The following is a 26,953-nucleotide window of genomic DNA, read 5'->3' on the forward strand; positions in this document are numbered from 1 at the left end:
AGAGAAGATGATTTCCAAGACACTGCCAACACTCCTGTCTGAATCTGATAATTTAGTGACTATCTATTTAAAATCTTAACTTCGGAATTTTTTTTTTTTAAATTTTTTTTCAACGTTTTTTATTTATTTTTGGGACAGAGAGAGACAGAGCATGAACAGGGGAGGTGCAGAGAGAGGGAGACACAGAATCGGAAACAGGCTCCAGGCTCCGAGCCATCAGCCCAGAGCCTGACGCGGGGCTCAAACTCACGGACCGCGAGATCGTGACCTGACTGAAGTCGGACGCTTAACCGACTGCGCCACCCAGGCGCCCCGATTAACTTTGGAATTTTTGTTAGGCAGTGTTGCTCATGTCCATGCAACTGATCTCTTTATTGATGTGACTTTATCGTATATTTTATGATAAAGTATCTTTGGAGTCAAGATGTAGTATATATAATGATAATGTGCATCCTTTTATTATTATTTTGAAAAATTTATGTTCCTTTTGATTGGAATGTGAATTAAAATTCAGTTTCCATCATCTTCAAATTATTGTCCATATGATACTGAATTGTGAATATTAGTGTCTCTTATGTCAGAGGACAATACCTATAGTCTACGTAGAGGGGATGCTTATGTTGCACCATGCACAGTTCCAGCTCGTTATGTGTACTCCCTCACTTGATTTTCATCATCACCATAACATGTAGGCACTTTTATAACCTCTGTTCCCAGGGTGATTAAGTGAGATGCCTAAGGTCAGTGAGTAAGTTGTGGATTCAAATTTTATAAAATCTTCACATTTGATCTAGCGTTCGTGCATGCAAGTATTTATAAAACAAAATTCTTCATGGGGAATATATTTTCTACCAAGTTCTATTATTGATCCTGGGAAATACAGTTGAAGGAACAGATTTATGGGAGTGATGTCATGCCCTGGCTCTGCCATTCGTTCTGAACGAGTAGTGGCAGCAGCTCTTTAAGTAGTAGGGATAGTACTGGAAAGAAAGAAAGAAAGAAAGAAGGAAAGAAAGAAAGAAAGAAAGAAAGAAAGAAAGAAAGAAAGAAAGAAAGAAAGAGAAAAGGGAAAGAAAAAAAAGAAAAGAGAAAAGAAAAGAAAAGAAAAGAAAAGAAAAAAGAAAAGAAAAGAAAAGAAAAGAAAAAGAAAAGAAAGGCAGTAAAGGACCCAGTATGATGTAACGATAGCAAAACCAAGGAAGGAAGGAAACTGTCACTAGGGAACATGCATGTATATTTTTCACACATCCTATGTCATTTAATGTTCTCAGCAATTCTGTGAGACACAGGCAACATGATTCTCCTTATTACAGCTGGGGACAAGTTAACTGAAGCTGACAGAAATTAGATCTTGCAAACAGAGGCCATCTTACCTAATGACAGCAGGCTGCAACTCACATCTTAGACAGCAAAGTCTGTATTTTTTGCCCTACATTGTATTTCTGCCGTTGTTCTCCATTTTAAACTTTTGTTAAAAATTTCTGTTTTGCCGTTGATGGTACCAGGGATGGAAGGAAGAGACCAAACAGCCCTGACATGGCAATGAACATGTGTTCCTCTTAAAGCCACTGTTGCCCCTCTCTTTCCTCCTTTCTCTCTCCTTCCCTCCTTCCCTTGACCTCTGTTGTTGCTGTTTCAAGCTTTCCTACACTGGTTCACATCTTTAAGAAGGCAATTATTTCTAGTACTGTATCAAAGCATTGAGTGATATCACCACCAGTTTTAGTCAGCTTACTGTCACAGAAAATGTTTAAATATTTGGGAGTGCCTGGGTGGCTCAGTCTTTTGAGCATCTGACTTTGGCCCAGGTCATGATCTCATGGTTCATGAGTTTGAGCCCTGCATTGGGCTCTCTGCTGTCAGCTCAGGCTGCAGGCTTCGGATCATCTGTCCCCGCTCCCCACCCCCACCCTTCCCTCTCCCCTCTCCCTGCTCCTTCCCCCTCTCTCTGCCCCTCCCCTGCTCATATTCTCTTTCTTAAAAAGAATAAACATTACAAAAATAAAAAATAATAAAAAATAAACTTTTGATACAGCTCAAATGTGACCAGTTCCTTCTTGTCACATTCCGTAACAGTTGTCTCATATGTATTTGTCCAGCAATCAAATGAAGGACACCACCTTATTATATATTCCATAGGCGTGCCATCTTATTATTTATTCTATAGGTATCACCAGCTAGAGGTTGGAAAGGAAACTCAAAGCAATTGAGTGCTATTTCATGTTTCTGTTCCTGGTAGCTCTAAATATAAAAATCAAGGTCACTATTATAATTTTATGGAACTTTTCTTTACAAGGCCTTCATTATGAGAAGTACCTTGAGAAAAACAGTGATATTTTCCTCTGCATCTAGGTAGTTAACTTTTGAGCAAGCATGAGAAAGATTTAAAATGATGGAAGATTTGGAATAGCAATGTAATTGGGCTTCTATTGGAGGCTGTTAGCTATTTTCTTCAATATTCCCCTGTAAGCTTTTATTACAGTCTTTGTTAGCTGCTAGCCAATAACCATTATCACTTCTTTCCTTTATAACAAAACGCTAATTTTATGGAGGAATTCACATTTTTCCTCCAATTATGTGCTTATGAGGACCCAGCCCCATGTTCCATCACAGATGTGAATCATGGTGGACCTATTCTCTTTGCCTATGAGTGGTCAGGCATAATCAGGTGATGCAGCTTATGGCTAATAAGCTCTGAGTGGAGAGTCTTTAGGATTTCTCTGTGAAAGATTTCTTCAGGGGATCAAAAGAAATACATGTAATAAACAGCTCCTTACTTGTTTTTAGGTTTATTTATTTGGAGAGAGAGAGGGAGGAGAGAGAATCCCAAGCAGTCTCTACACTGTCAGTGCAGAGCCTGACGTGGGGCTCTGTCGCACGAACTGTGAGACCATAACCTGAGCCAAAATTAAGGGTTAGAAGCCCAACCAACGGAGACACACAGGCACCCAACAGCTCCTCACTTTTTTGCTTAGATTCTTAGAATTGTTGTAGCCCACTTGCTAAATAACACGGAGTTGTTTCCCAATATATTGAGGGTAGCAAAAAGTAAATATGGAAAAAATTTGGTTCCTAGACATCGTTGACCTACTGATTTAACCACCGCTAGTTGTGCTCCTGGAATTCTTTTTGGAAGACCTATTATGTTTTTAGGATTATATACTTAACTATTTGATTTGAGGATTTTTCTTACTCTTCCTCTACTTCCCAGCCAGCTTCACAGCTCGTGCTTTAAAATGCAATGATAAAATATGTCAAGATTTCACATTTCGGACAGTGTGCAGAGTGTTCCAGTTGTCATCCAAGTATCATTTTTATTAACCTGTTTACAAAGTGACTTGATAGTGTCCGATGACAGACACTAAGTAAAAACTCATTTTCATTACTTAATATTATAAGCATGGCACCCAAACATACAATCATAATTTGGCTAAAACCTCAGGTATATTTAGTGCTACCCAACAGTGCTTTACTGTTTTCTGTTTGTCTATTTTTTGCTAAGCAGTTGATACAGGATGCCTGGATATGGGTAAATATTAATAGTATATTTTCTTTGCTTTTTGAAATTGGTCAGAATACACAATGCTATGGAGGTTTTTATTGCAATTGTCTTCCAGAGTTTAATCAAAGTGCACTTACTGCTGCACATGAAGACCTAGAAATTCTCTCAGTAAAATGTTCAAGGGTGGCATTCTTATCATAATGGCTTATTGAGGTACATTAAATAAAGTAAAATAATATCGAGGTTGTTTTTTCACTGAATACAGTATACATAAATTCTTTTTTAGGTATGTTTAGTGTGCCTTAGAACACTTTGAAATTTTCCACGTGGCTAAAAATGACAAAATGTATGGATCAACTTTCTTTGTAACAATAACTGAAAAACTTGTAGATATTCTTGTAGATTTTCACATGAAAATGGAGAAAGCTGGGATGATGGATCCCTTCTGAAGTTCTTAGCTATTTCATGACATGCATTAGACTTTCTGTGATTATCAACACCGTACTGTTGTCTTATTAGGAACCTTTAGTGGCTGAAGAGAATCGTTTGTTTTGATTCTCATTGTTCGAAAGAAAAGGGATTGTAGAAGTTTTTATACCTGTTTTTGGTCCTATCAAACTGGAAAGGGCACACTCCAGCCTCAAAGATTTTTTTTCTGAAAGACTTACAGGCCAGAGCTCAATGTATGAGTTTGTTTCCAGACTTGAATTTCTCGAGTTCCAGAAAGATAGACTTCTATTAGGCCACCGGGCTAGAACAGCAATGTTTAGATATTATTTCAATCAAAGAACTGTGTTCCATTACCCTAGGATCTATGTCAAGCTGTGGATTAGGTTAAAAAACCAACAAAAGCTCCTGGTGGTTGAAAGATTATAAGTATTTTGCTACATTACTGCATTGCAGGCGTGAGCACGTTCCTTTAGCGTTTTAGAGTTTCGCAGTGTTACAATTAATTAATTGTGTCTATCTAGCTAAAACACTAGTCCGAGTTACCGTCTGCACTTTTAATAAATCCTTTGAATTCCCTTGATCTTTCTCTTTTCTTATCCTGTGTTCTGTAGTACAACTTTCCTAAACCCATGAAACTTTGATTAATGGAATAAAGAATTAGATTCGAGATACCTGTTTTTGTTACACTTCCTTGCTTCTCTGACATTTGGGTCACTTTCAAAGTGTACCTCGGTCTTTCTCACAGATGGTAAATAAAAAAAAAAAGCTCAGAAATTGTAAAGCATTATCATCCTGGCTAATTCGAAATAATTTTTCCACAGTTGTATGTAACTAGCCATTCACTATACACATTCAAGTATAGCATTTCTTTTCTAGAAAGTAGTTGATGTTTCATCATATTTCTTCCCCGTTTCATTTTTCTGCCCCCAACGGTATGCATGTATGTAAATCATGTAGAGAGTACAGTGGGACCCAAAATATCTTATCAATTGCTCTTTTGATACTGATTTTTATTGCAATCTTTGAGTAAGCACTTCATAGTTTCTTGAATGACCCTGGGTGTGGTTCAGTCAGTTGAGCTTCCAACTTCGGCTCAGGTCATGATCTCATAGTTTGTGGGTTTGAGCCCTGCGTGGGGCTCTGCAACTGAGAGCTCAGAGCCTGGAGTCTATGTAGGATTCTGTGTCTCCCTCTCTCTCTGCACCTCCCTCGCTCCCACTCTCTCTCTCTCTGTCTCTCAAAAATAAATAAATGTTAAAAAAAATTTAAAAATCTACTCATAGATTCTAAAAGCCTCTAGTTAATAAAATGAACTGTCCCAGTTTGCTTCAGGTTCTGATATCCAAGTGTAACTATTTTAGAACACCTGTGTTTTTATCCTTGATAGTCTATGCATAGAACTTGATTTGAACCTCCCCCCCACCGCCCCGCTTCAGAATTCATGTTAAATTGTCTTTAATCTCTGTATTTTCCACTTTCTCCTACGTCTCTCTCACCACTCTCAGCAAATATAGAAAAGAAGCAGAGCTTCTGGTATAAACGTGCTTCATCCTTGACCCCAGGGGGAACTCATTGCTTCCCAGCTGTGAGGAGTGTATTTCTTAGTAGGGAGCCTGGTCTTCCTTTCACCTGGTGCTGCTGGTATAAGCAGCTATCATGTTCGGATTCAAAGGTGGCCAAGATAGCATCCTGAGGACATGTCCCTGGAATGAAGTAGAACCCACTTCTGTCCAAATGCTGCCAGGTGGGAAGAGGGTTCGGTGCCCTGCTGAGAGCACTGTGATGTGTGGGTGGAATCTGGCAGGAGGGGGGGTCCAGTTAGGAGCACAGAGCCAGCCCGCTTCACTTTGCTGTTTGAGAGTACCTGAAGGAAGATGCAGAACGTGACTTCTTTCCTTTCTCACAGCTCCTATGAACTCTGTTGGCGATGCAAGGGTCTACCTTATTTATGCTGTGGTGGGGAGATAAAGATGTTGGAATTAAGGGCCCAATAACTTTCATACTCGCACAGTGCCTCCTGAAAAAAAAAAATAGCATATTCAGAACAGCTCAGTTTATTTTCTTTTCTAGAAAATCCTGGGGATTTGGGTGTGTGTGGCGGGGGGGACCTACCGACAGGAGGCTTTTGGTTGGGGGGGGTATCAGCTAAAAAGATAGACTTGTTTCTCCTAAAGATTTCAATGAATGACAATAAAATGAATTATTTTGATACATGTTTTTTTTTTTAAATAAAAGGATTCTTTTGGTCTAAAATGGGGCAGAGAGTACATAAATAATGTACTTATTTACAGTACATTTAAGGGATATTCAAACTGCAATGGACTTGGTGTGATAATGGGGAGATTATAAGGCATCATGTTTTGCTAAGCAGGAGACACAATTTAAGAGTTAGATTTGTGAAGAATACAACATGTCTTCCTCCCCCCTTCTGTAGTTTCACATTTGGCTAGAGACATTGTTCTCTAAGATTCAACACCTAAAGAATGCCTTTTTTTATATTGCTCAAAGCTGACCTCTGCTTTTAGAAAAGTTTATCTGCACTTTTTCATCTATTTAGAAACATACATTTTTGGTTAAAAGATCGAAGACAATCTCTCTTTGTCTTTTTTTTTTTTTTTTTCCCTGAGCTAGGGAGGTTGAGATAAAAAAGAATGACTGCTTTAAAAGTCACACATGGCTGTAATTTAAGATTTTTTTCCTCTCATTGTCCGTAACAGTTGAAAGAAACCTTCAATGAAAGTTTATTAACTAGGCCAATGCCTGAGGCAATAAAGGTTCATTTATTACCAGTTTCTTGGCTGTTTTTCTTCTTCTATTTTTCGGTTAAACTCCTAGCGTAAGATAATACTTCACAAAATTAAACCTTTGACCTTCTGTAGAGTTAAGTCTCCTTTGATTAGATAAAGTAACAATTTATGGTCCAGCATGAGGTTGCACATGAAATGAATAATTCAATAGACTCCGTGTGGACGGAGGATCTATTGCTTTTGAAAATTTGAATGCTGTTTAAAGGGGGGGAAAGTCTGCTTAAGTGTGTTGTCTTTATTCCGTGTGCACTTTAGCAATATTTCAAAAGGCTTTACTTCCAACATAAAGTTAGGTTTGAATTTTCTAATTCTCTTAGGAAAGATGTGTGGTAAAAATGATGCCAAAAGCTTGGCAACTCTTCGTACAACTGTCCTATGAGTGAATATGCCAAACATTCCAGGTATTACAAAGGCTGAATTATAAAATTAAATAATTCCCTGAGAAAAGTGACCATTGCTTTTACAAATAGAGTTCTATAATGATGGGGCAATCAGAATATTATAATTTGGGATAACATTATGAGCCACTATTAATGTATCTTAAATCACAATGATATTTAATAACTTTTAACGAGAAACAATATCGCAAAAATAAACTATAATAATAATAATATTATTAAGCCAGGTTCTTAATTTTGAAGTCAACCCATTTGGAATTAGGAACCAGTTTCTGGTTATTATGTGGTAACCTTTGTGAATAACAATGTTTTTAATTTCATTTTGCTTAAGTCACGTTATAAGTTTGGAATGCCATCACTCATTGCTGAAAGAGTGCTTTTCCAGGTGTCTCTCTCATTTTTCTATGTATTCTTTTAAGAATTGTTTAGGAAGATTGAGAAAAATCTTTGCTCCATCTGTGAAACTATTTTATTGGAATTGCCTAATTACTACAGAACAGATACACATACTTTCAGACTCAGAACTGATGTTTGTTTCAGTCTTCAACTCAGTGGAGGTAGAGAAATGTGTACACAGCACAGGTCCGTGTTTCTCATAAAGCTGTTGTGATTAGCTGGTTGTTTAAATTACTAATTGACATGCAGGAGTTGAATGCTTGAGAGAAGTGTTTTAGTTTTAGTTTGGTTCTTTTTCAATTAGCTTAAATTATTTAAGGTGAATAAATCTACTGCAGTGATTTAGTTTCTTTTAATAGAATCTCATGGTACAACATAAATTAGGTCAAGAGAAGCCACTGGATCAGTATAACTACAGACTTTGCTCCTAAAGTAAGGGCTATAAGAAAAATTGAAGATTTGCTGTGATTTACAGTTGTTTTGAAATAAAGTGAGTTTCTATGAGAATACACAAAAGACTCACATTTCTTGCCATCTTAGGAATTAAGTGATTCTTTCTGTCATTAGGATTTTTTGTAGCAAAAAAGGAAACATGAGTAATAACAACCATTGGTAGTCGTTCGTCGACATCCACCTTCTCTGTTCCTAGGTGAGCTGGGTTGCATATACTAATGCAACCTCAGAAGGGAAATCGTTTTAAAGATAGATGGCATTTATTTCTTGAGCGATAAACTACAAGATTGCCTCAAAATCAGACAATTTAAGTGGTTTTTGTGCTAAAAATAATTAAGTTAGTTGACTATGATTACAATGAGGTGCCAAGGTAGAGACTTCATCTGTTTAACGGCCCACTGTCTAGGAGATGGCAATCACTTGAGACTATGAACTATAACCTATATTTCTTTTGTAATTTCCCTATCACATGGCAGTATGTATTCTTCTAAATCAATTAGGATTGTTCTTTTCTGTAATCCAACTTTAAAACTTCAACCAAAAACCTGTTTTTCCAAGTACTACAACTGGCCTATCACCATTCACATTTTCCTTGTAAACAAATGAGGAAAATAGCTAACTTTTAGGCTGATTATGCAGATTCAATGAAATGTTGACATAAATATTAAAACTTAATGACAAAAGGGTGAAGAATATACTGCCTCAACTAGTCCCTCTGTTCCTGTTGCTTTTCAGTGAACATGGCTGTCTGTTGTTCCCAACCCAGACCCTGACTTCTGTTTACAAAGTGATTTTGTGTGTGTGTGTGTGTGTGTGTGTGTGTGTGTATAATTATATTTTTTCCTGAGTCTTTCCTTGGAAAAAAAAAATATATATATTACTATATCAGAAAAAGTGTGTTGTCACACCTTTTCCAGTTACTTCAATTGGATAACTCCCCACAAACAAGACTTTCATGTAAGAAATGGCCACCTCTACAACACTTTTTTCTTATCTCCTCTCCCCTTCTCACCAACAACCACATGCTACCTGATTTCTAGAAAAAGAAAAAAAAAAGCGACTTACTGAAGTATCAAAGGATTTAGGAGAGGATTTACATGGTGTTGAGAAACATAGTTGAACATTTGGGGAGATTATTCTTAGGCTAAAATGCCAATGAGGTGACTCTTTTGCAGGAAATTAAATTTATGACACCATTTCCTCTTTTCACTTATTGTACTGCCTGAACTGTCACCGATATATTGACAAGTAGCCTCTTTAAAAAACATCCTTTCAGAATGTCACACACTGTCAGTTATTCTCAGGCTAGTACGAAGCACCTGCCTGGAGTCAATGCACTGAGTAATTTGGGGTGATTGAGTCACGTGAGTAGTAAAATGAATTGCTCCTTAGACAAACATGAGGACATCTAAAGAACAGTTTATTGGAGATGGAATAATAATAAGGGTGCTTTAAGGAAAATTGGAGTCAAAGTTTACCTATTTCTGTTCGTTTCTATTTAGAGTTTGTTCTATATTCAGGACATAGGAAAATAATTATTTGCTCTTCTCTTTGGTTCTTGTTGTGCTGTAAATAGAGGACTCAGGCTAATATAAATACTGTATTTTACCTGTAGTCCAGGTTGAAAGCTTTGTGCACGAAGTGGAAAGACCATTGTTTCTGTGGCAGATATATTCTAAATTCCATAAAACTGAATTCCAAATGAACAATTTGGTCAGGTTTCTAAATGAAGTCAGCTTTTACTTTCTTTTTTTTTTTAATATATGAAATTTATTGTCAAATTGGTTTCCATTCAGCTTTTACTTTTGACATCATCTGAGCATCTATACCCTTGACTTCCTATGCTGTCTATAAGCTACTTGAGCAAAGGGGATTCATTTTCTTTCAGTGATCCCTTGGTTTACAGTATTCTGTACTTTTCTTTTTACATTTATTGACAGAGTCAGTGTGGTCAATGCTGCACTGGGAGTTAAGGGAATTGGGATCACTCTATCATTATTTAATGGTGTGACTTTATAGAAATGATTAACCTCACTGACCTTAAGTTTCATCATCAGTAAAATAAAAGGGTCGCATTAGATAGTCTTTTTCGTCTCCATGTTTTATAAGTCTAGACCCTGAGTGGCTGTTAACTATTTTTCTAAAGACAGTAATGTTAACAGATGGAGTAAAAGTTAGAATTTTATATTCAAGACCTTTTTGTGCCCGAGTTCAACGTTTTAAAAATTACCTATTTTCTTATTTTAAACCGTAGTAATTTAAAATTTTGAATTAATTGTGCTTCAGCTTTATTCTGTGAGTTAGTGATCAGAAGTTGAATGTTTCAAAAACTTCCATGGAGGGGCGCCTGAGTGGCTCGGTTGGTTAAGCATAAGACTCTTGGCTTTTTAGCTCAGGTCGTCATCTCACGGTTCATGAGATGGAGCCCTGCGTCAGGCTTTGTGCTGACGGCACGAAGCTTGCTTGCGATTGTCTCTCTCCCTCTTTCTCTGCCCCATCCAACTCTCTCTCTCAAAAAAAAAAAAAAAGGAAAGAATTGAAAAAAATTGAAACAAATTCCTCAGTGATTTAACACATGGCCAAATAACATAACATCTCCATGGTGTTCCCTCCACCGACTTCACTACTACTATTCCTTTGCTCTGAGGGCTTGCAATTTTAAGCTATTCAGAATAAGAATGCTAAATTTGATGTCTATTTGGTTGATTATTATTATCAATATTATAATAAACTCTTTCCATATGTATCTCCAAATTAGTGGGGGGTTTTGTTAATCCAAACATTTAAAAAATCTAATTAAATCAATTGAAAAGCTGAAAACTGGTGTAGGGAGTGTTTCCATTAATGGCCTTAAAGATCAATTTCCCTTTTCTCTGCAGAATATAAATGTGTTTTAAAGGGCAAGAAAAGTCAGTCTAATGGACATTAGGAGACACATTCACATTCAAAATCTTCAGTCTATTCTGATTCACAATTAAGTTGCTTATTCCAGTTGCTTATCATGTCTGTTATTAATCATTCAAGGGTGAGGACAGGTATATTTCAATCACAATTTCCCTTTATTTAGAAAGTATCGAAAAAATAAATAACTGAAAATTAGTGTCAGTTTTTTAGACAGCTGGTATTTAAACAAGGATTGGAAGAAAACAGGGTGAAAAAGGGTACTGGTATTTTTAAGTCGTTATATTGAGCCAAAAGTTCTTCTAAGACTCGGAGTGATTTCAGCTGAGTTGTAATTCAAACTTATATGGAGCTTACAATGCACCTTCCACCGAGTTTTGCAAAGAGTCTATAGGAACTGTCAGGAGCAGAAAGATTACTTCACAGTAATGACTGTTGAATTGAACTATGCTTTTTGATGTTTTACTTTCTGAATTGAATTGTTGGACAAGATTAATTGCACACAGTGAGAGTTTTAAATGAATGGCTATGTAAAGCATTAAGTTTCTCTGTATGCCACTTGGGGGGGAGGGCAGCCAGGAGGTTTAAATGAATAAATGCATTTAATGTGCAAAATGCCTGGGCTAATTTTAAAACTCTTTTACTAACATCCTTTATTGAAAATAGAAACCTACTTTATTCGTCTGTCTTGGTTATATTGCTGTGGTTGAAGTAATTTAATATTCCTGCTTTCCACTAATCTTCTAGTTCAACAGAAGTAAACAATAGGTTTCATAAATTAAAAATACACTCTTCTGAACATGCTTATAAGATTAAAAAAAAAACAAGGCAGTAAACATTTATGACTGAAACAAACTAGATTGTTCAAATACTGCCATGATGTATCATGTATATCAATATGGCACTGATATCAGTTAGAATGCAAACAAGGTTTTAAATGATGTGCCCCTTCATTTCAGCTGGAGAATCCGCTTCACACCATCTGCCTATCAGATGGTTAGGAACCAGGACTGCGTATTAATGCCACATGTTCGATTTTCCTCCTTCTTGTAATGGTTAGATTCATATTGCTAATAGCTGTGCATGAGCACTGTCGATGAAATTTCTGTGACGGTGGAGTGATGAGATATTTATAAGCCGCCTGTCTCCCTGAATAATCAGTAGGAAGAATGCCAGACATAAATAACTTATCAATTCCAGAATATTAATAATAACTACCATTGGCTATAATCTACTGCATCTTTAAAATGGTTTCTTCTAAATTTGGGTGAAGTGACATAGACTAATAAAAAGTCTATCATATAGAAGCTTTGACTGCTTACTATCTCTTACATATAACTCATTTTATTTAACCATTAGCTTTTGGGAAATACATTTTATATGGAATGTGATGTAAAAGTAGACAACATATCAAACATTTGGAAGTCATCTTGATGTCTTTGAAACCAAAGATCAAAGATTGGACCTTTCAAGTTAATGAGCAAACAAACAGATCAGAGAAAGAATTTGACAGCAATATGTCTCTTTTATTGATATTTATAATCTATAGTTGTAATCTACTCTTTATCACTAGGAGTACTAACTTATTTGAAAGAAATAGAATGGGGATATTTTTCCTTATTTTAGAAAGCCTGGCCAGGATTGTATATGGCATTTGAAAGATTTAAAGGCTGTTTTGATAAAAGTTGAAAGCAGAAGAGAAATGCTATCTTTGCAAAGTAAAATAAGGCTCTTAAGTGGTGACAATGCCTGCCTCTCTTCCAAATGATAAACCCATGGATTGGTTTTAGGATATTGAATTTGAAGTGGGGAAGGCTTTGTATCAATAGAGCACAGAGGGGAGATGTAGTGATTTTAAGATAAATGTGATCAATGTAGACTACTAAATGAAATGTTTAGATAGAGGCATGGGTTTTAGATTTCCATTTGTCAAGTGGCTAAATTCTCACTCCACACTGTTAGGTTGCTTCTGTCGTAGTTGCATTTTTGTGAGTAACTGAACAGGGGTAAAACTAGACATAAGGACATGATGGATATTCTGGGTTACTTGGTAATATTTACTACCATTTGTGGAGGGCTTAGTATGTGCCCATGCTGTTGCATATATTATCTTGCCTTTATTCTCCACAACATCCCTATCAAGTCAGAATTGATATCTCTGTTTTAAAGATGAGAATTTTGAAGTCTTAGGAATTATATAACTTGCAGCAGTATCCCAGATAAATTTGATGCATGTTGTCCAAAGTTTGTATGGCTTTTGGAGTGCTGCTTTTTAACCATCACGTATTTACCCTCTACATGATAGATAGGTTAGGTAACTAGTAATTTCCATGACAGTAACTAAAGATTTTAGCAGAGCATCAAAAAGTGAAAGTAAAAGAAATCTATAAGCCAAGATTAAAAAAACCAAACTTTTAACAGTATGCGGTTAGAAAAGTAATACAGAATTTTCTCTGAAGGAGCAGATCAGAATGAAGCCCACAGAAATGAGTCTGTATCATAATTCGGACAACAATGTGAAAAGTCGTGTTTTAAAATTCTGTGTAAAAGCCTATTTATTCTTTTAAATTGTAAATGTAGAGATAGGGAGATTTAATAGGAAAGAAAAAGAAACCTAAATCTTTTTGCATGATATAAGGCTTATGGTCTTTAACCTAGTTTTGATATACAATCCCTTTCGTGAGGGCCAACTGGAGGTCTGGCAGTGTACAAACTATGACTTACTATCCTTTCTGTGAAGGAAAATGTCTTTTTTTAACAAAATGTTTCTTAGTCCATTATCTTATTAGTGCCAAATGAGTTTTAAGAATACATTTAAGTGTCTCCATTGTTAATTACATTGGATTTAGAATGTTTTTTAATATTCTTAAAAAATATTTATTTACTTGTGAGAGAGAGAGCAAAGGGCAGAAAGAGAAGGGGACAGAGGATCCCAAGCAGGCTCCGTGCTGACAGCAGAGAGCCCAACATGGAGCTTGAACTCACAGACACTGAGATCATGACCTGAGCTGAGGTCGGGTGCTTAACCCACTGAGTCATCCAGGTGCCCCTGGATTTAGAATCTTTTCAAATAAAATGAAATTATTTCATATTTGACTTGTCAGTTCAGTACGTGTTTCTGTTTTGGTGTATGAGATACTTTCACTGTGCTCTGAGAGCATAAAAAAGTGAGTTTGGTGAGGTAAGATAGGTGGGTTAATCATTCCTTAGTGTAAGAGATCATTCATTTGTTCCTTCCTCATATGACGATACACACACATACTCTCTCTCTCTCTCTCTCTCTCTCTCTCTCTCTCTCTCTCTATATATATATATATATATATATATATATATATATATATATATTTGTTATGTTTCCCCCAATGAGAGAAAGAATTCTTACCAATTCAAGAATCCAAAGTGATTACCCAAGCTTTTCAGTAACAGTTATTGTACATGCCAAATAGATTCATGCATGTAAGTGGTTGCTGGAGTTAGTAATGTACATGACCGTTGCATCAATAACATACTGACGTACTGCATTACGTGGCTTACCTTTTCACTTCCGCTGTGGTAGGCCAAAGGCACACGAAGATTCATTTTTATAAAAGTCTGCATCCCACTAGAGCAGTACATCTCAAACTATGATTCCTTCGTCCAGCCTGATTTTGTGTTTTAACAAGTTCCCTTGTTGATTCTGAAGCACACTCACTTTTGAAAACAACTGTAATGATCTACTCAATTAAGAAACTTTGATTATGAGATGCAGACACACTTTAGTGTAAATTGCTGTCCTTAAATAATAATCTAAGGGCAGTAAGCCCTCAGAATCAACCTGTTTGTTGAAAGGTAAAAACACAGATTCCTCAGCCCATCCCAGACAGTCTGTGACTGTGTCTTTGGAGAAGATAACCTCTAACTACCATGCATGATGGCTGGATTTGATGTTGACTCTCAGTTTAAGAAATACTGAATTACCTAAGTCTGAGATAAAAATGGTTCATCTTGCTTGGGAAGGATTAAAAGCAGTGGTAAATTTGCAATATAATGTACTTCAAGGTGGGCTACTGAAGGAGGACATAACAAAAATTCTCACTTAAGAAAGGGTGAGTGAGGGGTGCCTGGGTGGCTCTGTTGGTTAAGGGTCCCAGGTCATGATCTCACAGCTCTTGAGTTCAGGCCCCTGATCAGGCTCTGTGCATCCGGCTCTCAGAACCTGGAGCCCGCTTCGGATTCTGTGTCTCCCTCTCTCTCTGTCCCTCCCCTGCTCGCTGTCTGTCTGTCTCTCTCTCTCAAAATAAACATTAAAAAAAAAAAAAGAAGAAGAAAAGGGTGAGGCAGGGAGGTAAATGTTAGGGGTTCCCAGTATTTACACAAGTAGGCAATTCTCGGTTACATGAAAATGTTTTCACAGTTTGAATTCTCTATAAAGTATAGACCAAAAGCTAGACTTATTTTGTGAATTTATAACAATTTTTTTTTCAAAGACAACTTCATTTTGGAGCAAAATATACAATGGGACTTCTTTCTAAGAGCAAGTTGGGGGGGGGGGGCGGGATTTGAGAATTACATCAGAGATTTGAAAGGGCCATTGCAAGGCCAACAGGAAGTGCAATAAATACAGAGGGCGGATGAGCCTTTTGTGATCCTCTCCAGCCCTAGGCAGATGTAGCTTGGGAGAGTCATGCTTTATATTAAATTAATGAAATTTGCTGCTCCTAATATATTCACATTGATTGTAACATAAACATAATGCTTTAAATTACTTACATAGATATTGTCAAAAGAGTGACCATATTTCTCCTGTGGCTTTCCAAGTAGTCTAGTCTCAGAAGTGTTTTTTCATTCTGTGAGAATTTGTGGCAGGCATTGTGGTAGATGTTTGGGAAACATATATTAAGGAAGTATTTCTGTCCTTTTGGTGTTATAACCTAGTTAGAGGAGCTGGCTTTAAACGTAACCTCCCCTCTCCTAAAAAAGAGCATTAAAGAAGTCAAGAGTTTCTCTGCTCAGATTGCACATTGTAATGTTCTGAGGAACAGTAAACTCAACCCCCAAATATACAGACGCAGCAGTCCCAGCCAGAATCCTCACAGGGTAGGGTTCAGTTATTTGCAAGGCCTAAAAGCTCCATGAGTGATTCTGATGCACAAAGGACGGTAGAGTCACATACACAAACCAGTGGATGCTAGCTCTACTCTAGAGGAGTAGGGAAGGTCAGCTCTTTAAAAGAAGTATGTTTTGGAGTGCCTGGATGGCTCACGTTGGTTAAACGCCTTTCTTAGGCTCAGGTCATGATCTCAGTTTCTGAGTTTGAGCCCCACATTGGGCTCTCTGCTGTCAGCACAGAGCCCACTTCAGATCCTCTGTCCCCCTCTCTTCCTGCCCCTCCCCGACTCATGCTCTTTCTCTCTCAAAAATAAAGAAATACATATTTTTTTTTTATTTGAAAGAAGTATATTTTGAGCTGATTCTTGAAATGTTGATAGCTATTTCTCAAGTAGATTGAAGAGTTAGGAACCTGAGCTCACTTCTCCTAGAGCATAATATTTACGCCATCAGATAAGGGACATGGGCTGGTTTGGGGTAGGGGCAGGGACAGGGATTAGGGAGCTTTTCTAGAAGTGGGAACAACCTGGACACAGTCTGGCTTGGAAGAAGGAATGTAGTCCATTTGAGGAAATGGGAGAAGGCTGAAGTGTCTATAGCACAAAGAGGAAGTGGGACCTGGGCGAACACACAGGGCTACATGGACAGGCAGGGGACTGAGCATGAAGGGCCCTGACAGCCATGTGAAGTGCCCCACTTGCTTCTAAGAGTAGGCATTGAATGTCATGATTGGATTTTCCTTTCTACAAGATTATGTTGACTGCTGTATGAGTAGTAAGAGGTTGGAAATGGGGAAAGGGGAAGCTGTTGAGAGGCTATTGCAGGACTCCACTGAAGAAAAGGCAGCAGCTGGCACTAGAGGGAGCCAGGAAAATGGAGAAAATTGCTTGAATTTGAAAGCTATTAAAGTGTTAGAATTGTGAGCCAGGTGAGTTAGTGGAACTAAAATCAGCAACTGCTGAAAATGTCATAGTTTTTTTTTTTTTTCTGCCTTCATTAAACTAGACTAACAATTCGGTATTTAAAAGTATTATAGCCTGGGTGGTTCATTTGGTTGGACGTCCCACTCTCGATTTTGGGTCCATTCATGATCTTGGTGTCATGGAATCGAGCCCCACGTTGGGCTCCATGCTGAGCATGGAGTCTGCCTGAGATTCTCTCTCTCTCTCTCTCTCTCTCTCTCTCTCTCTCTCTCTCTCTCTCTCTTTCTCTCTCTTCCCCTGTCTCCCTCTGTGGCTCTCCCTCCCTCTCAAATAAAAATAAAAATAAAAATAAAAAGTGCAATACTTCTTATAAAAAATTATTAGATAGTTCAGTTTTATCATGTATGGGTCACACACTTCTAGGAGTCCCCCTTATCTGCAGTTTCCTTTCCCCAGTTTGGTCAACCATGGCCTGGAAGCAGATGATCCTCTTTCTGAAAAATCATCAGAAGGTCAATAGGAGCCTAATGCCAGGTCAAAGTGCTTGTGTCATTCACCTTACTTCATCTCATCATTTAGGCAATTTATCATCTCACATCATCATAAGAAGTGTGAGTGCAGTACAATGAGATATTTTGAGGGAGAGAGAGACTGCATTCACATAACTTTTATTACAGTATATTGTTGTAATTGTTCTATTTTATTGTTGTGAATCTCTTTCTGCCTAATTTATAAATTAAAGTTTGTCATATGTATGTATGTATAGAAAAAAAGCATGGTATACCTAAGATTCAGTACTATCTGTAGTTTCAGGCAATGGGGGGGGGTCTTGGAACATGTCTCCCATGGATAGAGGGGGAACCACCGTATACCTTTTGAAATTTGTATTAGAAATGTAAAATCGTGGGGATAAACTGCCAAGTGGACAAGTAGAAGAGTACCATTCATAAGATCAGGTAAATAAAATTATAAGAAAAATATTTTTAAAAGTCAAGGGTTAAAGAGAGAAGTAAGATTCTTCTAGCTAAGGGGGCTATGGCCAGTCCACCATATCCTGCAGGAATCATGGCTAGGACTGGGCTTTTTGAGGAACTAGAATACCTAGTGTTTAATAGCATGATGTGGCCTTCTTCACATAGTCTATCTCATTTAATCCTCATATTATCCCTTTGTGAGTAGAATGAATTTACAGGTGAAGAAACAATATTCAAAAAGGCTTTATGGCTGGTCTAAGGCTATATCATGCATAGTTATGTTTCAAATTCAGTAGAATTTGATTCAGATCTATATAATAATAACAGTCAGATCTCAAGTTGTAGTTTTATCTTCCTTATTTGAATACAAGATATACCTGCTGCATAAAGCAAAGATAAAGACCCTGGAAGTGTTATACGGTAGAGATGAGGCCACACCGGGTAATGAAGGGAAGGGACACATAGGATAGTCACATTTGTGACAAGGCAAAATCGAGGAAGAGAGAGTTGCTGGGAAACATGAGAATTTTAACAGGAAAGAAAATGTTCTGAAACACCTTTGAAGGAAATGAGTAACTGGGGAGTAAATTCAATCATAGGAAGATGAGAGAATCCGTTCAAGTTGGGACTTAAAAGGCAACAAATGTACAGTGTAGACCCAGATGAATTCTTTGAGTTTACATCAGTGCCTTTTTAGAGGGTGGTTATCAGTTTTTCACTCAAAGATCCATTCTGAAGGTCTTGTTGCATTGGGCTAAAAGGCCTCTTTGGTCTGATCTGAAGGAAAGGTGAGCTCTCCTAACATCTACAAAAAAAAAAAAAAAGCAGAGATTTCTAGGGGGAAAAAAAAGACTTTCTTATAATTTCCGAGGCTGTAACATTTGCTGTAGAAACTAGAAGCGATGATTAGTGGGGAGGAAAAGAGGAGAGAGGTGTTCAGTCTCTAATCCACCAGCTGGAAGTGGAAATAAATCACACAGATAAATTCAAACCGAGTTGAAGCACCGTAGTCAGAAACTCTGAAGCAGCCATAGCAAAAAGAGTATGGGGAGCAGGGATATCTATATCCTCCCCTAGACTGCTAAAGTTTCAGAATTAGGAGAGATTATTCAGGTATTGCAGTGTCTGCCATTTTACAGGAGAGGGATGCCAGGATAAAGTGAACTCACTTGGTAAAAGTTCACACGTTTAAGGAAAGCAAACCACTCCCTTCCTCCAAAACCTCTCTGGCTATCTATAGCCTGTACATAAAGCATGGCCTTAGCTTTCTGCTCTTCCATAATCTGGCCTCAAATTCTATTTCTAGTCTCATGTCCATTCCTATCTACCTCCTGTCTTCTGGATGAACAGAGGTGAACTGTTCTGGACAGACATGGCACAGTGGTTAAAAGTGTTAACCCTGGGGCTAGAAGGCTGGGGGATGAGAGGTCAGGGAAGTGAGCTGTGGAGCAAGGCCATTCCAGACAAAGGGAGTGGTATGTGTGAAAGCACAGAAGAAGCAGGGTATGTACGCGTATTGGTGGCATGTTCAGGTAGCTGGAGGGGGGCCTGAGGATGCGGAAATGGAGTGATTAGGTAGGTTTACATTTTTTAGTGAGAGGTTTTATGAATTGAGCTGAGCAGTTCAGACTCCCGCCTCCAGGCAGCTGTAGAGGATTTTAAGCAGAGAATAACCTATTCTAATTGATCTGTTTGAGAGAGAATTCTGGATGCATTTCTACTCCTCTCCTTCTATGTATGAATTATGTCTCTGCTAATATTTGGTTTGAGAGTTTACAGTGCATCCTCCCCATTATAGCAATGTCGTTTCATTGGCTAGTCGGGAATGAATATATGTTATCAGAGTGTGGCATGAAGGAATCAGATCCTCTAATATGTTTGTATGTGTGCTCTACAAAGTACATGGACTACTACGTGGAAAGATCAGAATGTGAATTACCTTGTTTTTAATTTATTCTGTTAAGGTCTGACAGCAGCAGCTGCAGCAGCGGCCGCTGCTACCAATGCAGCCATCGCCGAAGCAATGAAGGTGAAAAAAATCAAATTGGAAGCCATGAGCAACTATCATGCCAGTAATAACCAACATGGAGCAGATTCTGAAAATGGCGACATGAATTCAAGTGTTGGTAAGTTTTATGTTCACGGAAACTTTTGTGATCATGTCGCTACCAAATTACTTTCTTTTCCAGAACAAAACTATTCGTTTTTAGCTTCAAACACAGTGTCTATTTTGGAGATACGATTTTGTCCCTCTAACAACATGCACTCTGACTAAGTAATTAACGACATAATTTTTTGCTATACGATCAACTTCATGTAGGCAACTTCTAACACTTAGTTCACATCTTTTGTACCGCAATTAAGTGCTAATAATCAGAATTTTAAAAGATTGATTACGGGTATGGTGACAAGAATATTTACAAACAAACCCATACTTTATCTTTTGATTCCTAATGGATGTGTTATCGAATACGTTTGCATCAGCAGTGGAACATATAAACTTAACCCTTTCATGTGCTGCCAAGAATAAGAATAATGTTGACAATTCATTCTTTCTATAAACAACTATAACCAATCTTTCTCGTCGTACATGTACAACTTTGAATTCTCTTGATTTTTTTTTTCTTTCATGAGATGTGGAGAAAGAGAGGAAAAATTAATAGTCACCATTTAAACCAAAACCAACACCTTTCTCTTCGCAGAATTCATTTGAGTAGTTTGTTTTTTCAGACCCAACTTCAAATGTGAGTTAACTTTTTTATTGATGATATCTTTAGCATCTATGTGTTGGTGAGATAAAGCATTGTATTCCGCCACTGCACTGTATTGTTTCTCTTTAAAATGTAGAAATCCTGCTCAAATTATAATTTAACAAGAGAAATGTGGAGACCTACAAGAGATGTGTAAGATACTATATCCAACATATTTTCATGAAGGATGCAATAATTTATGGCAGTTCAATTAAATTTTCTTTTCCATGCAGTATGCTAATAGATTATTTCTTTAGATAATCAGCAGCTCTCTACTTTCTGTCTAATGTCAGATAGTTAAGGGCATGTAAGGGATTTCAGTAATAATCATTCGTACAACAGTTCCATGGAAGCATACACTAGATGTGAATGTTCGAGTAGGGAGTAATTTCTAAATATATACACAAAACACAAAACACAAACTACCATTGCTTCAGTGATGCCAAAGGGTGGCTTCTAATGTAAAAAAGGAAAAAAAAATAAATAGAATTTTTCCATAGCACCACACAAGAGAAGTAGCAAAGGCGTGGCAATAATGCATTTGATTTGAGAATAGGTTATAAAGAAAGTGGTGGCAATTCTTAGAAGGTTGAAAAGATGTGAAAGAGAGCCAAAGCCATGGCTTTACAGCTGGAAGGGATGAAGAAAAACATGAGGGCTTGCATTTTCAGTGCTCCTAGGGACAGGATGGAGGGCAGCGGGGTTGTTAAGGTCGTGATTCACACACATAAATTCAGACTTTTAAACACTAAAAACAGTTTTGAAGTAAAGTGAATGAATTATAATTCTCTTTTTGGAACTCTTAAGTACATTTTTTTTTAAAATAAGCAATCTCTTGCTTTGGCCTGTAAAGTAGAACAAAATTAGACACTTTTAAAAACAAGTAATTGGCCACTATAAATTTCAGTTACCATTGCAAAACAATCTGGAATGTTTTTAAAAATTTAGAAGAGTGAGCCTTTAATGCAGGCTGTTGTTAATAGTTGGTGTTGGGAGGAGGAATATTTAAATTAGGCAATTTAATAACGTTGAAAACAAAAGATATTAAAGCATGATATCTCTGTTTGAGTTTCCTGAGCAGCAGAGGAGAAGTTGACTTTGGAAAAACCAATAGGCATAAGATAAGGAGAACATGGCTCATAATTAGGCATTGACATACATTTAATACTTGATATTATAGGCTAACATTTGCCTAGTGACCAAATTGTGGTTTATCGTAATTATTTGAGTACATGGGCTACCATAATGACTTAAAAAAGAAACAATTTGAATTTTCCTTTTTGTGTAGTTGGAAGAAATTATCACTTTTCTTTTATCAGGGTATTTAGTTGGTAGTTTAGATTGTTTTTTAGTTTTGACCCCCGCCCCATCCAACACCAATTTGAGTCAAGAGCAGAAGTTTGAATTTTCCTACAGAGTCTTAATATTTTTAGAGTGTGTTAACATTGGTGTTACTGCTAGTCTTGAGGCATGTAGATCATTTCTGTTAGATATCTGTAGCTGATTTGGGGGTAAAATGTTGTCATTGTCATTTTTTATTCTATTCTCAAATACCATTGCCCTCTAAGAATTTATGATTTATTATACTTCCAGAGCCCATCCCCCTCCTTTTTCTAGACATCAAGACAGGAGAGTTTGGTGGAGGGGTAGGGGAGGAAGGGGAGGGAGAGTCCAGGGCACCATGGGGTTGAGCCTGCACAGACCAAAGTAGTGGCTGAGCAGAGCAGTTGCTTTATCTGGCCCCCAGTCTTCTAAGATTCTGCCAGCAGTCCCTGTCTCCTGGTAAGTGTTCAGCAATTACCTCTTCTGTGGCTTTGGGAAGTTCTGTAAACTTTCTGAGCCTAACATTCCATATCTGGAAAATGGCATAATAATATCTACATCATGAGAACTAAAGGAGATCCTATTTGTCAAGTGTTTCTCACTTCCTTTCTCACTTCCTTCCCTGTTTTTCTACTCTCTGTTAGGTGTCTATTAAGCTGCAGGCCTATGGGTAAATTTTGGGGGGAGCTGTTGTGTGCATTTGATTGTCACTCATTTGGATTTTGTTGTGCATTTGATTGTCACTCATTCTAGTAACATCAAATGATGATAATACAGTCCCGGCGCTCAGGGGGCATACAGTCTATGGGAGGGATGGCTACATAAGTAGGCAGTCATAACAGGATGTACTACATCCGGGAGCTTCGGCGGGCATGAGGTGCTTAGGAAGTGGTACTGAAGCAGATGAATTCCAGGAGGGATCCCAAGAATCTCAAAGGCCTATATTTCAGAATACAAACTTACTACTCTCATGAATCTATCAATTGTCTCTTTGAAGGAGTGAAACCCCTCAGAGAGGTGCTACTTACATGATGTATCGTTGCTGCTCAGCCATGCCCAAATACAGTGACGTTTTTGAAATCAATTCAGGTTTCTCTTTTCTCTCATACTCCTCTGGCTCGCGAGTTCTGTTAAAAGTTTTAGGCTTTCCTATGTAGGGACATTGTTCCCCCCTCCACCGCCACCCGGGTCGTAAGGAAATCCTTATTGCCCCAGAGAACAGATTTTGGTTTTGCCTGGTTTGATTCCATTTAGCGAGGTGAAGAGAGATTTTTTTATTACACATGACTCCTTTTGGTTCTTATTATGAATTGTAAAAATTAGCCAAAAAAAAGGTGTTTAAAGAAATCTGTGACACTGATACATAATTATGTTATGTCCCAACTTTACATGGTAACCTTGAGCTCACATCTCTCCAACAGAATGATCACTTTAGGAAGAAGTGAGGACTTCAGGATAGATCCGAGGGAGGCAACAGCACGCTGAGTAAAATATATAGCCGTGTCTCCATTCTCCCTCATCCACAATCAATTGGATTCTTTTAGTTTAATATTTACTTGCTAAGATGAGATGCTAGTCTGCATGGTGATAAACAGTCTGCTCCTGGCATCTGAAGGTGACCTGTCAGTTCATATGGACAAATCTCCTGCTTACTGAAATGTACAAAATAAATCATTAAAGCAGGCAGGTGCTCATTCCCAGATTTAAATCACCATAGATTTATGATTTGAATTAATGCTTCATTTGGCCATAGAAATAGATGCTGAGACAAATGATATGCACTGGTTGGGGTTTCCATACTGTAGCCATCCTGATATTGATTACTGAGATGTCTTTGCAATCTCTTGTTTATATCAAGTACTATCTTGTGACAGGTTGGCTGATATGAGCTACATCGCAGATAAGAAGGAAAAATGTCCTGGATTCTTTTTAGTGGCAACACTATCCACAACATACAGGCCAGATAAATTGCTATTTTTTTGCTTTAAGGACTGATCTACATAACCAGCTTAAAAAAATGCCGTTTGGAAATTGGGACTGGGATATTGAAAAGGTAGAATTTAAAACCGGTGAACCCAAGGTCAATTCCATAGTATCTATAGCTGTGTTTTTATCTGCTTATCTTTTTTTGAGCATCATGCACATTTTTGAGGATGCTAAATTAATCACAATCGATTTAATCTAAATAAAGGAAACTTATTTTTACTTCTAGTTTTTAAATGCTATATAAATATTGACATAGTGAGCATCTCAGTAGTTTCTATGTTATTTAAATACTTGCTAAACCTAGTATCTTATTCCCTTAACTAATGACAACAAAGGAAATGACTCTTTAAAGATAAATACATTAAATATTATTCCCAAGTGCAAGACTTTGTGGACTATAATTTACCAAGAGGCAGGAAAAGACTGCATTTTTACCTTCTCTTAACATTTTATTTAAGGAAAACACTATGTACACAGTTTAAAGAATACTCGGAGGATTTAAGAGGGACCTTTGCCACTAGCTAATATCTGACTCATAGAACTGGTAAACAGCTATCAACAATAGTAGATTGCTTGCTTAGTAGGAAATGAGTTCATATCTATTCAAAATGTGATCTCAAAACAGATGTCCCAAGAAAATCTCATTGTTTAAACTATAGGCAGAACCCCCTAACTGCTGTTATTTCTTTAAGGAAGTGAAGTCATCTTAAGACTTCAGAATGTCTCTTTCTGAACACTGTGGAACACAAGCAAGGGGACACTGATGCAGTGATCCACAAACTGAACACATTTCACATGCCCAAAATGTACGATTCGTTTTCGTTTTCTTAAACTTGCAATAGTTAACAACGATGTAGGAGGTTCAAGTAAACACAAGAACTTGAGTTTGGGATGAACAGCTGTGTTCTTCCATGATATTCCTTATTTGTTATTTCTGTCCATCAACCAGCAACAATAACAACAACAACAACAACAAAAAATGAGTGGGGGAAAAAAAAAAAGCCAGGCAGATAGGAGATAAAATTATCTTACCCAGCTGACCATCCCCTTATCTTTTTTTTTAAACCATTCCTACAGAAGTAGAATAGTTTATACTGTAGTCATTTCCTTTCTTCTAACTCACGTGTGTATTTGGAAGGAAAAAATTAATTTTATGATCTCAGGAAAAAGTCTTAGAGACCTTGAGAAAGCAAATAAAAGGAAACTGAGAACACAGGCCACCAAGCAGAGCTCTGCAGTTGCACATTGGATCCTCTGCCTTGGCAATGTTAATGAACCTCAAATCCTTCCTATAATTAGATGAGGGAATTGCTTATATTTTCAAACAGATGATGCTGCTATAATGAAACGATTGACAGGGAATTTAAGAGTGTCTACAGTAGTCATTTGGTTTCTGTTATAAAAAAAAAAGTTTAAAAAGAAGATTGGCTTTAGACATAGGTCCTGAGAGAGGTAGTAATTTACATAGCATGCTATGACAGGTGTCTTTGTATAGTAAGGAAATAAAATGGAAGACTAGAGAAATGATGGGCAGGTACAGCAATTTTTTGGGGAGGGGTGTCCTATGCTTATTCTGCTTAGGTTCTTTAAAAGGGGCCGAGGCTCAAGAGATGGATCCGGATTGAGTGCACAGCTGTAACTGCTGATGAGCTAATTGCTCCTTATCTCTCAGCCCCATTCATCTTCATTTTTTACCAATTACTGAGAATTATCTGTGTTCTCAGTTGGATATGAGAGTTAATCCTTTTTGGTTAAGCTGGCAGTACTGTGAGCAGATTCCAAATTGGAGGGTGAAAAAGCCAGAGCAAGCTTGCTCTAAAAATGTCTCCAGTTCAATTACAGTATCACTGATTCATAAGAAATTTGCCATTGTTTAACAGATTTAATGTGGAAAGTTTTTTTTTTTCAAACTTTCTTAATGTTTCTCTGCCTAACAATGATTTGTAAGATCCTTCTTCCTGTCTGATGAGTAAATTTAACAATATTAACAGCCAGGATCTTGTAAACATGGAAACACACACAGGACTACCCTAAAAGGCCAAAAAGATTCTGACATGTGAAATGAGAAATATTTTAGAACTGATAGCTGTCAATTTATATATAAACACTTTAAATCAATGCTTTTGCCCTGTGACTTCACATATGGTGAGGGAAGTATATCCAAACATAAACCTTTTCACAAATGTCACATTAGTGGAATTTTAATGGAAGGACCACATAAGCATCTCTTAAAAGTGTAGGAACTGCCATGGTTTGTAATTCAATCGATTGTGAATAAGCCATATGGTTCACATCATTCCCTATGCAAAAGATGTCTTCATATCCTGACATTTCATACAAAATTGGTTACCCCAACATTAAAAAACTAAGAAGTGGTAAGCTACTCTTTCATAAATTTTAATGCATTTGTGGGTATTTAATATTTCTGGCATTTTCATCATTATGTATTTTAAGTATGGTTATCTAATGTGAAAATATAAAGAATAAACAGCTAACTTGAAACAAAATTATCAAAAATCACTGTCTAAAATTTAAACATCTTCTAGCATGACCAAGATAAGTCCTTTTAGATGCATTCACAAACTGAGATGGGAGAGCAGGAAGCAAAATATGTCAGAAGACTTTGCTTCTAGTAATAACACAGCTAATAAATAACATAGCTACTTAGATAAGTCTCTTAATTTCTCAGTTTTCTTATTAATAAATAAGCAGCTTGACGCTCAGTTACCTTCTTGGCTCTAACAGTCTTTGATTTTTCAAAACACCATAGAAGATAAAAGGCAAAAAAGTATACTTTATGGTGATTTCTAAAATAAAATCTAAACCTGAAATAACATAAATGTCCAAAACAAGGCACCATTGAGTATATTTTAATATATAATTTCACATATAACTGTAACCATTACATATAATACATAAGGGTAGAACATATTTATTTTGAATGTAAGAAAAAAAGATGATATAGAATTTTATACCCTTATACTGTGTGTGTATGTGGACAC

General features: G+C 37.1%; 1 protein-coding gene across 2 annotated transcripts in view; it reads left to right on the plus strand.

Moving 5' to 3' along the window:
* The window catches only part of DACH1 (dachshund family transcription factor 1), a 436,806-nt gene that overhangs the window by 222,089 nt on the left and 187,764 nt on the right, over positions 1 to 26,953 (plus strand). For both annotated transcript variants that reach the window (XM_058683162.1, XM_058683172.1), the window contains exon 3: positions 19,857 to 20,018. In XM_058683162.1, the coding sequence (XP_058539145.1) occupies positions 19,857 to 20,018 (162 nt within the window). The remainder of the gene's footprint in view (positions 1 to 19,856; positions 20,019 to 26,953) is intronic.

This window comes from Neofelis nebulosa, chromosome 1, assembly GCF_028018385.1.
Source record: "Neofelis nebulosa isolate mNeoNeb1 chromosome 1, mNeoNeb1.pri, whole genome shotgun sequence".
NCBI lineage: Eukaryota > Metazoa > Chordata > Mammalia > Carnivora > Felidae > Neofelis > Neofelis nebulosa.